Source organism: Ursus arctos, unplaced genomic scaffold (assembly GCF_023065955.2).
Source record: "Ursus arctos isolate Adak ecotype North America unplaced genomic scaffold, UrsArc2.0 scaffold_4, whole genome shotgun sequence".
Lineage (NCBI taxonomy): Eukaryota > Metazoa > Chordata > Mammalia > Carnivora > Ursidae > Ursus > Ursus arctos.
Genome location: NW_026623056.1, coordinates 73,311,925 through 73,330,458, shown reverse-complemented (window position 1 = coordinate 73,330,458; position 18,534 = coordinate 73,311,925). Strand labels below are relative to the sequence as shown.

Below are 18,534 nucleotides of genomic sequence, written 5' to 3'. Positions count from 1 at the left end.
TGTGATCTTTTCCCAAAAGATGGTAGAGGATTCTTAGAGATACATAGACAGGGAAGTAGAACCTGTTGCGGGGGGGGGGGGGGGGGGGGACTAGTGGAGGCCTGGGCTATGGCTTGGAATGTCTGTCCAGGCTTCCCTCTCTCCTATTGCATGCCCGTTTCCATAATGCACCCAGGCTTGTCAATCTCTGCTTGGTCTGAAGCAGCGAGGAAATAGTTGACTCAGCCTAGAACATGTGATTAGGGATTGAATCAACATTAGATAAGTAGTGTCCATTAATATATTTAAAAAATAGACACTGTATAAGAGAAAATAATGTTATCATTTACATAATATACATTTACAATTATGTATAATTATTCTGTATACTTTTAAATGGAATGACATTGCAAGTGGCTCATCACCATCACACTTTTTTTTTTTTAAGATTTTATTTCTTCATTTGATAGCGACAGAGCACAAACAGGCAGAGCAGCAGGCAGAGAGAGAGGGAGAAGCAGACTCCCCGCTGAGCAGGGGCCCAATGTGGGGCTGGATCCCAGGACCTTGGGATCATGACCTGAGCCGAAGGCAGATGCTTACCTGACTGAGTTACCCAGTTACCCCCCCTTTTCTTAATCTACACAATTCCCCTTAAGGTTTTAGAATTTATCTTTTGAGAATAATTCCTGTAAAAATGAACACTCCAAAATATAAAATTATTCTTCTATGGGAGTGTTAATGGAAACCTGTCACATTCTCAGAAAAAGTTAAAATAATATATTTAACATAAGAAAAGGTATTAAAGGAATAAGATGTGCTAATTTTGAAAAAAATAGTGGGGTAAACACTAATAGATACGCTTTTTTGATAAATGTTTCAAATAACTGAAAACTTTAGAAATGAATATTTGTAAGTGTTGTCACAAATCTGGTGCAACAATAAAACATGAGAGATTGTAAAATATCTGAAGTCCTTACATAATGGAATACCCTATGCTCTTAACTACACGGACATTTCAAATTGCTAAGTGGGCTTGAATGGAAGCCATTGACCATTCCAAAAAAAAGTGAAAGAGATATAAAATATTTTATATGTCATATTTATTCCAACTGCTACTTTTGAAATTTATTCTTGTCTCACTAACTCTATACTTTCTCCATATGCAGTTTAAATCCTATGTATTCAGTTTTCTTTGGTGAAGGTGATTTAGGTATTTCTCATAAGATAATGAAGGTTTTTACTGGCTTATAGAAAAAAATCTTGGATTAGAATGAATGTGACCAAAACAAACATTAGCCAGTGTTAAAAACTGAATAATTTAAATTTTAGTTCCTTGGTTTAACCATTAACTGGCCAAATTCATTTTTTCTGTTAATATTAAAAGGCTGTTCCATATGTAGAAAATGGAATTCTTGGCACAAATACCAAATACCTTTCTTTTTCTTTTCTTTTTTTAAAAAGATTTTGTTTATTTATTTATTTGAGAAAGAGAGAATGCACATGGGAGGGAGCAGAGAGGGGGGGACCAGCAGACTCCCTGCTGAGTGCAGAGCCCCGCATGGGGCCCGATCTCAAGACCCCGAGATCAGGACCTGGAACAAAATCAAGAGTTGAATGCTCTACCAACTGTAACACCCAGGTGCCCCGAAAATACCTTTTTTCTTATACTGTATGGTGACTAACATAACATAATAAAAAATGATTATAAAAAAATACCTGTTTTCTTAAAGACTATGTTACAAAAATGAATCTCACCCATTAAGGATGAAATTACAATTAATATTTTATAATTGAAATTCCAAACTGTTTAATCTATTATGAAATTATTAAATATACATACCTTTGAATTTTATAAATATATGACAATAAATGAAAACATATGAAAAAATATATGGATGGTATTATTTTCCAAGGAATTTATAACATTAGGTTTTGAAAAATTTCCAGTTTTAGACACTCTCTATATTGGGTCTTAGAGACTTCAATTTCTTCATTTGGGTTATATAAAAAAAACCCAGTTACATTTTTAAAATTAAACATCTAAACACATAAGACCACTTATAATTTATATTATTACATAGTGCATCTAAATAATATCTTGTATAGTATACTTCAACTCTTAAAATAGAAGTGCAGATTTTCAATATATTTAAAAATACATCTAAGATACCCTACCCTGGGTGAATGGATAAACTGTGGTACATGCAGACAATGGAATATTATTCAATGCTAAAAAGAAATGAGCCATCACATCATGAAAAAACATGAACGAAACTTCAAAGCACGTTACTAAGTGAAAGAAGCCAATGTGAAAAAGCTATGTACTGTATGATTCCAATCATATGACATGATGGAGAAGGAAAAGCTGTAGAGACTGTAAAAAAGATTAGTGGTTGCCAGGAGTTAAGAGAGAAGGAGGGATAAATAGGCAGAACACAGAGGATTTTTAGGGCAGTAAAACTACTTTGTAAAATACTTTAATGGTGGGTATATTTCGTTATGCATTTATCAAAACCCATATAATGTACAACATCAAGAATAAATCCTAACACAAACTTTGGACTCTGGGTAAAAATGATGTCAATGGTGTCAGTTGGTTGTCACTTGTAACAAATGTACCACTCTCCATGTTGATAATGGGGGAAGCCATACATGTATTGGGGTAGGCAGTATATGGGAATTCTGTACATTCCTCTCAATTTTGGCGTGAACCTGAAACTTCTCTAGAAAGTAAAGTCTATCTAAGAATGAAAAAAAATACAGAATCATATCTTTAAAATCTTCCAAGAAATGGCTAACTTGCCTAGATTGACTGGGAATGTCTATAAATTTAATAAATAATCTTTAACGTTCTTTAATAATTAAAAAAAAATGACATGGTACACGATGACTGACACACAGGAAAGTCTGAAACATTTGTAGCTTCCTGTTTTGGTGTGATGGGACCCACCAATGAACCAGACCAGACCCTGGTGCAGAGAAATATTTCTATTCCCTGAAACAAACTTTCCTTCATGACTGACAATTTGATGGCACAGTAAGTCTCAGGCTAGTATATAAAAACCCCCACCATATTTTTTCTGTTTTTCACCCATAAACTGCGAAGCAGAATATTTTTCTTATCATTTTTCAAGAACATCAGAGAGTTTTGCATTTAGCCTTCCACGTAACATACATATCCAGTTTAGCCTTTGTGAAATTATATAGAAACAAGAGCAAACTGGAAGTTGTAGTTCATGCCTTCATCAAAGCAGAAATGCTAGTTTGAAGAGCTGATTTTTACTTTTGTTAACCTTATCTGAGCAGGAAAAAAATAGCTTATATTTATTATAATATGAATTTTAAAATATTTTAATTATTTCTCTTTATAATAATAAATGAGAAATCAGTAGAGAAGGAAGCAGATAGCCACTATGCAAATTCTGATTTGAAGCCGTTTATTGATTTCTTAAAATGAAAAGGACAGATGCTGATATGAAACCATCTAGTTTAGTTTTTATTAGATAGTATGTAAAAATATTACTTCATATTACTAGAAAATGACCTATGTCTATGAACAATGTAAAAAAGTCATTTTATAGTTTTCAGAAAATGTGTACAAATCATAGAGTGATTACATTTAATTTGATATCCTTTTAGGGTTGTGAACTGAGTGTGAGTGTATTACATTGATCATGGGAAAGCAGCTCTGGGTAGGAGTTTAAGTGAAAAAGGTAACAAGCTGAATTGTTGAAGTACCATGAAGTACCGTGATTGAAGGAACTGCGGTGGGTTAATATGTGGCCTTTCCTGAGCCACATTGATTTTTCATGAGGCAATCAAGAAGAAATCAAAGGAACTAGGTCAAAGACACAGGACCATATAAGTTATGGACTAGGGATTGAGTTATGCCATCTGTGATTCAGTGTAATTTGATAAAACAAAGATAGGAATACTGAGTCAATGACTAGTCATTAGGCTTCTCTGATCCTCAGTTTGCTGACATAATAAGATAATAGTATTGATTAGGATATTAGACTAAATTTCCTCAAATCTCTTTAGCTTTTTCCCAGTGACCCCAAATAATAAAGTAATGAAAAGCTAATCGAGTAATGTAAAGTTACGGTGATGGTCACTATAAAAATGTCCAACAATTCCCAGATACTTCCCATTTGATGCCATCTCATTGTCAAGGGGTTTCAGGAAAAACAAGAACAAGAACAACAAAGAAAACATAACTTTCTTTCTCTCCCAATGTACAAAACTTCTATAACTGTTGAATCAATTGAAAGAAGTATAAAAATTTTAACAAAATACAGATATTACATTAAAATTTTCATTTTGAAACGTATACAAATATGTTCTAATCGGGGATATATATATATATATATATACATATATATATGTATATATATATATATATAAAGATATACATTTGAGGGTGGGCTGTTGTGGAATAAGAATGATTAAGTGTGCCTTAAAATAATGCAAATCTTGAAAATGAACTTCTTCTCCTTTGTAATTTCTATACTATTTCATTTTTATCTGGCAATGCAGCACTTGACTGCATTTACATAAGAGAAATATGTATTCATATCTAAGCCAGCAATTTTTTACTTTATAAAAACTAACTGAATAATGTCCATATTAAAGACGTATTGTTTGAACCCAGGTCTAGTACTAAAACAAAAAGAGAAATATATTTTATTAAGCGCGCTGGACCTGGATGCTAATTGTGACTCTACGTAAATTATCCAACTTCTTTAGGCCTCATTATTCTCCTCTCAAATATGGGAGAAATGATATTTACTTCAGAGGGACTTTATGAGAAGTGGATGAAATGTTCCACACAGCATGTGACACAGTACACATTAAGAAATAGAACCAAAGCCATTTTTGTTTCATACCTTGGCTGTAGATGAGCAGAGAACCTTAGGAATTTTCTACAACTTTATTCTCATGGTGCTTAAACTGAATTATAGTACTACATTAACCAAAGAGATTTGAAAAATCTCTTTAAGCATTTACTTCTGCCTTTATAAGCTTTTGCTAGCAAAGGAAACTACCTAACAATGCTTGCATTATTAAAATTATTAACTATAGTCTTGTATTTTATTAAGATAGTATCTGATTATTTTGATCTCCTACTAGTCATTGAAGTTTCTAAGACGACTCTGTAACTAGTTTACTATGAAAGAAACGGTATTTAGCAGTGTTTCTAAATTATTTTTGCAATCTGAGTCTACTGATGATGTATTATTTGTCTCAAAATAGAAGTCACTCAATGACTATATGTTTATTACACTGCGATATTGGATTTGATCAAGTTAGGAATGAAAACACACAACAAGGACAGAAAAGATTTGTACCAGTAATAAAGAAAACACATATAACAAAGCTTTTCCTCAGTTTTCTTTATTACAACAATGAAGACACAGAGGTACAGAAAATAAAATGACATTTAATATACTATGAAACACATGCATAGGATTACACATAGTGCTGGATATTATGTTGGGGGTTTTAAATAAGAGATGATACTGAAGACAATACATTTATAACATACATTTTTTTTTCAAGAAAATAAGCTATGATGAAAACAAAGGCAATTAAAATGATCAGAAATAGTCACTTTAAAACACAAGTGTTATACATAAAATCAGTGTAAGATGTGAGATAAAAATATTCTTAAAGAAGCTCATGAATCATGAAGGTTACTTAAAACAGTAATTTTTAACTGCTTGCATTAAAAAAAAAGATTAACTATGAGATTTATTTCATAGTGCCCATTTAGTACACATACAGAATAAAAATAAATGTGGTATAATTAAGAAAAAGGTGCTATCTCTTAATATTATGCAATGCTTGTAAATGTGTAACTTTATATTTTTATTAGTTAAAATGGAATGATATAGAATAACTTAATTTAACTTGAACATACACAAATTAAGAAACTTCATACCTAAATATACATTCAGTTAGTTCACACTTAAAATGAAATTTGTTTCTACTTGAATCAACCTATCTTTAAAAATTAGGTAAAATAACAGTCTACCAACAAAGCCATAAGGACACCCGTTGCAGTTTAGATCAGCACAGATATATAAGAGAACTCTTGAACATACGTGTTTTCCTCAGCTGTTTTAATGCTTTCAATTTAGGCTTTGAAATTAATTAATAGCCATAGAAGAAAAATGGTTTACTACCAGAAAATCTTTATCTGGTTCATCTTACATAAGGTAATAAAACCAAAGGTATTTGGAAAACCCAACATTGGTTATTACATCCCTATCTCTGTCTTATTTCAAGACAATTAAATTAGATTTAAGGTTACTGAATTTTTTTTGCCTTAGATAAAAGTTGAGATGTTGCTTAATATACTATTACAACCTTTAGGTATTTCATCAAGTTTTTAAGTACAATAAATTAAAAGAGATGATACTACTGCTTTATATGCAAAAGTTAAAAAAATGTTAATTCTAAATGTTAACTCTACCAATGTAGATGGTAATACAGAAGAGATCAGGTTAATGAGATGTTAGAAAGATTTTTTTTTTTTCTTTAGCTAGGTCCTAAAATTTACTGTGGTGAGACCTTCTGAATTCTAAGATAAACTATCAAGTATTAATAGTGATTAAATAATTCTCTTTATTTTTTATGACCTAATCAGCTGGTTTGGAAGTGGAATTTTTACCAATTTCAGTTCACATTGAAATATTTTCAAGGGCTAGTTGTAGAATATTTGTATCTCCAATAATTTGAAATATGCAAATTTGAGCTACCCATTCAATGCATTAGTCTTTCTGAAGGTTTTATGACATATATCCATAGCACAAATGCTAATACTTTGAGATTTACCAGTGATTAATGGAAAAGGAGTAGAAAAAAATAAACCCTGTTTATTCATGGACAGAAACTGAGGGGGAGGGAAGGAAACATGGAGGGGGTGGAGAGAGAGAGAGAGAACAACAGGGCAAGAGAGACAAAGAGGAGAAATAAAAGGGAATGTAAGAGAGAGGGAGGGAGGGAGAATATTACAAAGAATGAATTGGAAGGAAGGAAGGAAGGAAGGAAGGAAGGAAGGAAGGAAGGAAGGAAGGAAGGAAAGAAGGGAAAGAGAGAGGGAGGAAGGGAGGAAGAAAGGAGGGAGGGAGGGAGGAAAGAAAGGAAGGAAGGAAGGAAGCCAAAATGAGAGAAAACCTACTTAATTTGTAACTATTCAAAGGTTATTTAAAGGATATTACATTATGCCTCACAGATCTGAGCCATAATAAAATACATAAAATGACACATTTAGATATGACCTTCATTATCTTATATCTTTATTCAATAAGTAAAATTATAATACATAAGGGCTAAAGAAAATTATAAATAACATTTAATTTAGGTAGTATTGTAACACACTATTTAAAGCTCTTAATGCTGCTAATATCATAATCAAAAACAAAGAGGGGGAAATTTTCAGATAATTTTACATGACTAGAGAGATTTCTTAATTACTTCAAGCTTAAAGTATTGTTATAGGTAACAAGAACTAACTATTCTTGAAAACTAGACCCAAACATACTTAATGATTGTATTGGTCATATAAATATCTATCTTAAATCACTAAAATAATTTGTAATTTTAAAATTTATTTTTCCATTCCTAGGGTAGGTAAACCATATTAATAAATATGATACTTTTCAGATATGTAAGAGTTCATCCTGACCCAAAAAAGATTAATTACCTCTTGCCCACTCTATTTTGTTGAATATAACTGAATAATCACAAATCCAACTGTACAAAGTTGAAACTACTATATAGTTTTCCTTATTTCAGTTTTAAATTAAATATGATAAGTGGCCATTCTTATATGGAAAATATTTGAGTTAAATTGTAATGGCTTCCAAACTGACCCAAATTGTATAGCCTATGAACTACTGTACATGCTTGTATTTTGAATTCTTAATTTTAAAAAAACCTTCTGTATAGTTAAACAGTAAAAACCATTGCAATTAAATTATTTGTGCATGTATTCATTTTATATGTCCAACTGAAATTATATACATAAACTGTTAATCCAATGTCTAATAATTTTTTGAAACACTTAAAATACTGTAAGCTAAGGAAAAAAGGGAAATAAATTTTAAAAAATAAGCCATAAGCCATTTTAATTTTGTCCATGTCAACCACAAAGGAATGCATTTATGTTCGTTTGTGTCAAGTTTTTGAAAATAGGATGAGTGTAGCATTTATAAAATGTACTTATTCCCAATGACTAATATGAGGAGAGAGGATGAAAAATGGCAATTGATGTATGATTCTTCTATACAAGAAAAAGTTTCCTAGAAAAGAATTTACTGCTACCTCCAAGGCATAGTCTGTTGGCACATCTGGCACATGATATCGGTGAGCCTTATAGTGATCTGACGAATAATTATGGAGTTTGGTTTGGAGTAAGAAACCACTAAGACTAAATAATAAAAGGAGAAAAGAAGACAGACCAGGCAAAAGCAGGGAGGAGTAAAAAATGAGATATCCATGTTTATACAAAAAATTAATCCTGGTCTCCACATACAGATGCAGCAATTATCCACAAGCACATCAGCCTAACTTAATCACTGGTAGACTACGTTCAAAACAAATTCTGGAATGATTTAACATTTGGAGATATGATATACATATCAGTAGACACAGACACATTACATGTAATGACGAACATGAAACTCACTTACATTTCAGACACAGGATTTTAATTAAGAATCTACTGGATGAAAAAACTCATTGGATGATATGAGGGAGAGACTTAAAATAAGTTGCATTTTTATGTTTTGCTTACCAACAATCACATTCGTTCAGACCTATAGATGGATATTAGACTACAAAGCACTGTCAGATTACATGGTTGCAATTACAAAACTAAAACTCAGATAATAAAGATAATTTAGCAACACTTACATATTATTAAGATTTTTTTTAAATCTGAGAAGGTAATTTATAATCTCTAAGGTCTCATTTATTGAAATGTTATAGCTGTACTGTTCAGAGTTTTGTGCTTTCCTCTCTCTTGTAGAAATAAACCAAAGCACAGAACCTGTATTTTAAGATTCTAACGTTCTATTTTCAAGAATTTATGCATTTCTCGGAACTGCAAAATAACCATTCTTCTAAGCATAAGTATTTGGTCAAGTGATAGATTGCTTATTAATTTCAGGATTAAAAACTTGATCTGTACTTAAATGTTTATAAAAACAATGAAGAATTTATTAAATGTAAATAATTCTGTAAGATGATCAAATTTTAATTTTAGATTATTTTCTCAAGTGTCAAAATATCGCTTTAGGTACCATGTAAACCTGACTTTGAGTATTCTTCATATCACTGTTGGTGGCATGGAGTCATAGAATATCAAATTTAAAAAAGTCAACTATGTTATCGTATGAAATACATATTCCATGTTCTCCACAAAAGTATTTTGCTATCATATACTATGTCAAAATAATTTCTACACGAGTCTTGTGGAAACATTTGTCTTATTGGAAAGATCCAGTTCAGGTTATAGTGAACAGGAAAAATTGTTCCTGGAAGAGTTATTGGAACTCTTTACTTTCCCAGCACTTTCTACATATTAGTAACCAACACGTCTACATATCTTCTCCAAATACAGATATCCTGGAACATAATATGCACTTATAATTAGTTCTTTAATTAAAAAAATTTGGCTACGGTGACTTTATTTTATTTTATTTTGTTTTGTTTTATTTCTTTCTTTGAGAGAGAGAGACAGCACGAGTGGGGAGTGAGAAGAAGCAGCAGACTCCCCACTGAACACGATGCCTGATGTGGGGCTCAATCCCAAGACCCCAGGATCATAACCTGAGCCAAAGGGAGATGCTTAACCAACTGAGCCACCCAGGCGCCCTTGCTATGGTGATTTTAAAAACAACATTCTGCATAAGCAGGTTAGATTTCCATATTGCATAAGTCTGGAAATCCCTTTCTCAGGAGAGGAAAGGGGAAGGAAGTAGAAGTGTGTTTAATCTGTGGATGGGTTACTTCTGCATTCTAAAGGTCCGTTGCTAGGTCAGAGCAAAGAAGGACAGCAGGGCACAGCAGAGTTTAGAAAAGATAAAGAAGACAGATTACTAAAGAGAAGTCCAGCATTAGATCTTACATAATAGGATCCTGTAGCTTTTTTTTTTTTTTAAGAGTAAGAGAATACTTTCATGCAGCAAAATAAATAGTTTCTGATGAGTGACTCTTAAAGCCTAGCGCCCAATAATTTGATTTACCATATAAGTATGGTCACTCTAGTGATATATGTAAACCTGATTGCTTTCTAATTGTCCTGAATGAGTAGTAAGAATCATTTGCTAGAGTGTGGTTGGGAGTGAAAAGCACAGAACACTTTTCTCATTTTACAACGAATGAAAATGTCAAAACTGAAATCATTACTCATGATACTCCCTCAAATCCAGCCTCCTCTGAAAAACAGAATGTAGTAACACCTCCTTCTCATCTCAATTTCATCTTCTCACAAGAAGTAGCTAACAGTAGCTGATGTCAGCTCACAGCACAGTCCATATCCAGTGAACAGGGTGCAATTTTTTAAACACATTCAAACTTAATTAATTATTTACTTTGGGACAATTGCAGAGAGATATTTTCAGTAAATGAAAAATGGGTATTTTAAAATTGGTGTTCAAATTTAAAAGAAGAAATTCTTTCACTATTATTCCTTATGACATTTTAGGTTAGTAAGAGGAAAATAGGCAGCACAATAGGGATACACATCTAGTATAATAAAAGTTATAGGGTTTACGTTTTATATAAATGGTAAATGCTATGAAATTTTATAAACGTCCATAAAGTTAGAAATTTACATTTAAAAGAGTAACAATTAAAACCAATTTAAAGATCCACAATTCTACATAATAAAATTACTAATTATACAATGTATGGTCATGGATATTGAATTATATTTGCAAAATAATCAAATGAAAGAAGATCAGATGCAGCAAATGCTTACGTTCCAAGTAAAAGTGACATGATATTTAACAAGGTCAACTTCAGAAATTAAAGGAAACTTTAGAATGAAGCAAATTATGCAGTGAACTGTGTCCTGGAAGAAACAATCCTGGTTCTCTTTCTTTCAGTGATTTTCTGACAAATTATCTACTTTAAAGGTTGACAAATTGGGGAAGGGAAAATAGGCTAATTGTTCATGGGTGAAGATACATGCATGATTAGTTGGACAAAGAAAATTTTTTTTCATAATTTCAGATTAGCCTTGTAAATTTGCAGGGCATAAAAAGAAATATCATGTAACAACAACATTAAAACATCCAAGACAAACTTATGGCTATAATGAAAGAAAACCCAGCAGCATTCAGCTGCCATGACTGGCTTCCATTTTCGCCTTTATTCGCTTCACAGCATTTATCTGCGTGACGGAAATCGTTTTTGAAAATAGAATAAGAATAAAATAATTAAGGAAGAATAGAGTAGGGTTACAAACATGAAAGTAAAGAAAAAGAAAAAAGTGACAGTAGGAAAGAAAAAAAAGAAAATAATTAATGCAAGATTTACACAGAGCCATTACAAATTACCTACAAAAAATTACTTTGATACAAGACATAGAATGGCTAAAATCTGTATAGAACATTTCTAAATAGTTATCACACGTATTAAAATCATAGCTGAGCCTCAATATTGATATTCAATACTAATAATGTTTATTTCACATAAATCAGACAGTAGTTCTGTCATCGATTCTTTAAATGTAAGCATCTTAATTATTCTCAAATGAAGATACAACTTATAAGTGAGAAGGCACCTGCCTTCTTTCACTGTGCTACTGGTAACTTCACATTGCTACTGTAAATATGAGCTCATCATATTCTGCAATGTTTACGGATAGTACTTTCCGTTGCCATCATATCTTAGAAGAAATACTTAATAAAAGTAGTTATATTTTCAATAGTGAATAAACTACCAAGAAACATCAGTGAGAATTACATATTCACACAATGAAAATTTGCCAATAAGAATAGAAGTAAGGAGACCTGACCCAACCAACCAAAGGCAAAGTCTAGACATATGTCATCGTACCTCTTTAAAAATAACTTCGAGAACAAAAGATCATGAAAAAATAGGTTTACTTTTTCATTATGTGTTAAATTCAAAGAAATATTGCTTTGGGTATAGTATTAACATTTAGCTTTGACTGGGATTTCCAGATAGTTAAAATGAAGTTCTTTCCTATTAACTGAACTTCAGTTTCACTGTTGTTTTAGAATTTCTCTTATTCATATTCTGAACAGATCATAAATTTAACTTTAGGAAGACATTTTAGTATTTGCCATGCAAATTGAATATATTGTTTCTTGTTCATGTTGGGTTATTCAGAACTCTAAGGGTATACTAGCATTGTTTGGAACTAGACGGAGTGCTGTCAAAATAATTTTACTCTACAGTTCACTAGAAGTATAATCAAAATGACCATGAAGATACAAAAATAAAAAATCTAAAAATTTTTAACAACATATTTAGTGGTGGCGGTTTATATAATTTCTTTCTTAGCTTCTTAAATTTGAGGAACTCTTATAGATGTATTCCATGCTTGAATTCAGACGGTAGAATTGTTTTATCATCAGATCTTAACAAAGTATTAATGGAATTTTTTGTGAGCAAATTATATTGATAATATTAAAATTAGACATGTTTTCAATTCATAGTAATGAAAGCAGAAAAAGGAAACAATTACTAAGAGAAAAAAAGGTCCTTTGTTTTTGGTTAAAACAAACATTATTAAACCTGTCATACCCCCCCCCAAAAAAAAGATGGGAAATGTTTTTCAAAATAAAATTATTTATCATCAAGGATTTCTAAAACATTAGCTTATGATTCAATCCATGGAAGTAGTATTTTTAGCTATAGAGATTACAAAACAAGTCCATAAATGTCATTTTATCACACTCTTGTTCCATAGATTTGTAATCATTTCATAAGAATTAATTTGTCCTAACTATTCAATATTCTCATTGTTTATAAATAAAATGAGATGGCATTATGCTGTATGAATATTCCAAAAGAGAATAGGATTATGATTTTGTATTTTAGTTCTAAGTAAAACAAGAAACACATCTTTCAAAGTAAACACATGTTTAATAACTAGAAATGAGAAAATATTACTCATCACAAAAGTACTTTTTAAATTAGAATAATAAACTACAGAGAAGTGTGGTATCCACTAAATACATATAGAAAAGCCATTATTGTCAGTGTAATATATTATATATGAATGTAAGGTGAGCATATTGTTAAAAAAATAGTTCTTCAGTCCAACAAATACATGTACTCTATATTTAGCCTATTGCTTACAAAGGGTTAAATATATTGAATGCACATAAGCAATGACTTTTCAAATTCCAAAGGCTATAAACTTATTTAGACAGTTTACAATGCAGGATACCAAAAATGAATTAGAACTAAATTGACTTGTAAAGTTCACATCTTCTAAAACATTAAAAAAAGACTTAAGGTCTGCTAGTTTATTATAGATAACTTATTTCAGATACGAGTTTGAATTTATAGTATTTACTTTGAGATGGAATAAGAAATCATACAAGAATAATTTTGATGAAGGCATATGCAGATTATTTTCCTTATTTTACCGATACATAATTTTAACTCTATAGGATATTGTGGGCGTAAAGTCTCCCAAATTCACCAGCACCTGTCACAGCCTTTAAAATTGCCCCAAGAAACCTTCCAGAGAGAAACCGAACAGCTCTTAAACTATAAAGGCATGTCTTTAATGTGGCTTTCCAGGAGGGTTTAGCAGCCAGTGGATTCAGGATTTGAGTCCATGGCTAATGTTAATTAGACATTATTTTGTGACATTTTTATAGATAAATTAATCTTTTCTTCTTCTTTCCCCTTTACCATGAAGCTGCTATCGCTTTGTAACAGCGGCGCAGTTTAGAGGGGAGGAATTCTTTTCCCTACCTTCTCCGACAGCTTTTTCTGGCTTCCTGACTGCATGATCCCCTTCATCAGCTGTGAAACACGCTCCACCTTTTTTCATCCTAAAAGGCCTTCTGATACTTTTTTTTTTTTTAAACTCTGCTCACCTTCATAGCAAACCTTCTTAAAAGCATTAAATAAACATAGAGTCTAAACCTCCTCACCTCACATAAATTCCTCAGCCCACTCCTACCTAATTTCTCTCTCAGCCACTTCAGCAAAATTGTATGTATGAAGGACACTTCACATCTCTTTCGATTGAGTTCCGTTGACCTCTCAGCAGCATCTGAAGTGGCCAAATGAGATTTATAGCTTTTCTTCTTGAAAGATGCCTCTCTCTTAACTTCCAAGATATTAGAGTCTTCGGTTGTTCCAGGAACTCTACAACACCTTCGTCTCATGGGGTGGGGAGTGCTGCTGTGGTTTCCTCTTTCTGTATAATATCTTAGTTCCTTGGGACTCAGTTCTTCCTCCCCTACTCAGTTACCCAAGAAGTACTCCTTGAACATCTATGCTGTGCCAATCACCCTTCTAAGTACCAGGGAGACATCCATGAGTATTTCAGACGTTGACTCCTTTTCACAGAACATAGGCATTACTCATTGTGTAATTTTATCCTCACCCAGGCTTCTGATACCATTCACCTGTTAATGTTAACATCATAGTGTATGTTTCCAATCTATGACTGTCTTCTCATCTTAACACGCACACATATAACCACTACTTGATATTTCAAACTTAAGAATCACCAAGCCAATCTTATGTTTGATCCTATTCTCCAAAACGGGCTCCTCAAATTCTTCATCCTGAGAGACGATGCCAACAGTGTTCCAACTATCCAAGCAAGAAACTCAAAAGTCATCAGTAACAACTGAATTCAATCTGTGACACATGTAAGGTTAACCTACATCTACACTGTGTCCAGAATTTATTCATGGTTTTCTTTTTTCTACTGCTATCACTTTTTTTCATGTGTTCCTATTCATCCATCTCTTCCTTTTACCCGTATGAGCAAGATTAATCCATCTGTAATGCCTATCTATTCATATAATGTCCCTGCTTCAAATGATTTCTTATTGCCTCTAGGACCTCTTTTAAGAGTGTTTATGTAATTTTCAGAAGACCCTGGATTATCTGGGTCGCAGATCCCTCTTTATCCTTGTTTTTGTTCACATATCTCCAGGTTCTCTGCAGCCATGTTTCATTTAGTTCTTAAGAAGATCAATTCTTTTTTTTTCTCTCTCTCTCTCAGAGGCATCTTCTATATATGCCACTTTCCCTGGAAGGCTCATTTCCTGTAAGTTTCTTTCGGAAAGGCACTTTCTAAGGGAACCCTTCCCTAACCCCCACTCTCTCACAGGTTACATACAACTGCCAAACCCCTTCAGCATACAGCACCAGCATATCTCTTAGTTGTAATTATTTGATGGTTATTCTAAGCTAGGTTTTATGTCTACTTTCCCTGCTAGATTGTAAAGTCTCTGATGGCAACGGCCAGTTCTGTACTTTTCACAGGTCATTCCTCTGTACTCATCACTGTCCTTCTCACAAAGCAAGACCCCAATAAATATCTGGAACAAATGAATGAATCTTAATACAACAGAACCAGAAGAAACTAGCTTAGAGATAAGGAAATGCATAGCCAGAGAAATTAAGTAAGAAGAGCAAAGCTGAAACTATAAACCATAATACTTTCTACTTGTCTTCTAGGTACTGCCCACAATCTGATTGTGTAATTCAAACAAAATATGTTTTTATAGTAAATGTATCACAATATATCTTAGGTGTTTCTGTGCCTGTATTGTATGTGTGTGTGTATATATGTATGTATGTACATGTATGTATATATGTATATACATATATTCTTATTTACTTATTTAAGATTTTATTTATTTATTAGAGAGAGAAAGCGAGCACAAGCAGGAGGAACAGCAGAGGGAGAAGCAGGCTCCCCAGTGAGCGGAGGCCCGATGGGGGGCTCGATCCCAGGAGGCTGGGATCATGACCTGAGCCGAAGGCAGCCGCTCAAACAACTGAGCCACCCAGGCACCCCTTAACAATGATTTTTTTAATAAAAATAGCAGGGACTCTGGAAGTATAACATAAAGGAACATGCCTAAAGTCTATTTTTTTCAAAATTTGTTTGTTACCTATAAAATGTTATTAAAATGCTGTCTTCCAACTTCATACGATATTAGTTTTTATCTTGATAAAACTAATTATTTCCTCCAAACACATGAGCTAAATTTAGGAAAATGGAGTACACTGTTGCAATCTTCCTTTGAAGATTCTGACTCAGATTTAAATCATATTTATACCATGTTGCTGGTATCTGCATAGAGGATAATTACTACAAACATAAAACGTTATAATTGTAGAGATAGTTACTGATGTTTCAAACTCACAGAGGCAATGAACTTGATAGTATATTCAACCACTATTCTTAGGTGTATCACCTTATAAGGGTATTGGATTTGTCGTATGACTAAAGTAGCTCTGACCTTGAACAGATCCCTTAACCTTCCAAATTTATATCTGAAAATGAGTATAACTCTTCCTTCTTCAAGGCAGATTCAGAGATATATAAATGAGATAATGAGACAATAAATGCAAAAGTACTTCGTAAATTTTTAAAAATTCCATTACAACATATCCATTTTAGTTCTAGATGCTCCCAACTTCCTAATTTCACATTATAATCGGAAGCACTTATTAATATTAGCAATACAAAGCCAAACATCAATTCCTTTTAAACCACAGAACCAATAGTAATTATTTTTTAATAGATTAACTGTATAAAGATGATTTCAACTTGGAAAAAAAGATGTATGATATCACAAACTCATAATAATGAGATTAGTATCAATTTGAAGTTACAAGAGGGTTAAACAGCATGACTGAACTAACAACTTTATTTTTTCCCAGTCTCAACAATGTTCTGTAACAACACCGACACTCTACTATGACTTCAATAAGCCATGCTTATGAATACGCTGCTCTCATCTCTACATATATACATATGAGGAATATATGTAGATTACATATATCCATACATGTATGTATAAAATTTACCAGTAAATGTTACGTGTTATATTTAAAGGAATGAGAGATGTTAAAATATGACCCATGTGACAGCTCACAGAGGTAAATATGACTATGAATCAGGACAAATTCTTGCATCTCTACCTCTACAGCATGTATCTGAAAAAAATTTTAATATCCCTCCTGTGGACTTTGATAGTATCACTAGCATATAATGATGCAAGCAGTGTTACTTAATAAAGGTAGAATTCACCAGTGTGCTATGAATACCGACGTTGAGTATCCTGCTACATTGCAAGCCTCCTTGAAACCCTAGTTATAATTTCTTCTGGTCTACATCTGTGGTTGTTTCTGCCTCACCAAATGATTGATTCTATCTTTCCAAAATCAACTGGCTTGATCAGTCATGGATGGCCTCATCATTATTTTTGAATGCATTTTTCCAAAAGTGAAGGACCAGCCTCCCCGTGTTTGGTAGAGAGGTCTTCTTTGCGAAAGACTTTCTGGTCTCGACAGAAATTTTTCATGTTATTTTTTGACACTTCACTCTTACCTTCTATCCCCACCCTCTGTTCATTCTCTCTGAATCACTTCAACCACCAAAGTTGCCAGAGTGTGTTTACAAGTTAACTGATACCCCATGGCAAGAACAATTTGAGAAATCTTGAGTAAAACATGTCACAGTAATCATGATAAACCCAGAATTTACACTTCCTTCTACAAAATTATGTTTTCAATATTAAGAAAAAATCCAGAGCACTTATAAAAAGATGATATCACATTTATCTCCAGCCTAAGAAAGTATATAGTTTTGCTTACCTTTAATAATGTTCGGCTTTGGTGGCATGCTGAACTCATAGACTGTCGGTTCTGAATATCCCAATCTATTGGCAGCTGTAATTTGAACTTCATACCCCATCGTCCACTGTAGATGCTCCAAAATAATGTGGTCTTTATTTCCCTGCACTTTTTTCTCTAGCCACTGATCTTCTTTATCTTTCTGTAGAGGCAATAAACAAATATATTTTGTAAATGCACTGAAGTTGTGATTTTTAAAAAATGTAATTTATCTTCAGGTAGAAGAGGTGGTTTTATTAATTTCAAAAAAGGATATTTTATCATCTACAGGGATAAAGAAAGTTGCTTTATCAATGAAGTCATTTCTAAGAATTTTCTATAAAAAATGCAATGTTTTTTTAATTTTAGCCAAAGAATGATTTCATAATTTTTGATAATTCAGTGGCTGGTAATTCACCTTCATTAAGATTTTATTTTTATTTCACAGATATCATTTTGCTGTTTGGCCATTTTTTGATTATTAATAGTCATGCGGACAGAAAAAAGGAAACATAATTTACGGAGAGAGCTTAGTATATCCATTAACATAATTGCCAGAGGCTATTGTTTAAGGTTTGGGAGGGGGGAAGGGGAGATAAAATGTCTTGCAAATAGAAGCTGGATATTTCTTACAGATTTAAATTACCACTAGTATTTTATTACTCTGATGTTTTAGACTCATAA

The 18,534-nt window shown here is 32.5% G+C and overlaps 1 protein-coding gene across 2 annotated transcripts in view; it reads right to left on the bottom strand.

Moving 5' to 3' along the window:
* Window positions 1-18,534, bottom strand: part of NCAM2 (neural cell adhesion molecule 2) — a 496,037-nt gene that overhangs the window by 23,123 nt on the left and 454,380 nt on the right. The window contains exons 15-16 of one of the 2 annotated variants that reach the window (XM_057306777.1): window positions 17,833-18,013; window positions 9,293-11,386 (exon numbers count right to left, since the gene is read on the bottom strand). In XM_057306777.1, the coding sequence (XP_057162760.1) occupies window positions 11,280-11,386; window positions 17,833-18,013 (288 nt within the window). In that variant the 3' untranslated portion in view covers window positions 9,293-11,279. Of the gene's footprint in view, window positions 1-9,292; window positions 11,387-17,832; window positions 18,014-18,534 lie in introns of those variants that run through there. The other variant, XM_044379816.3, reaches the window with a different exon arrangement.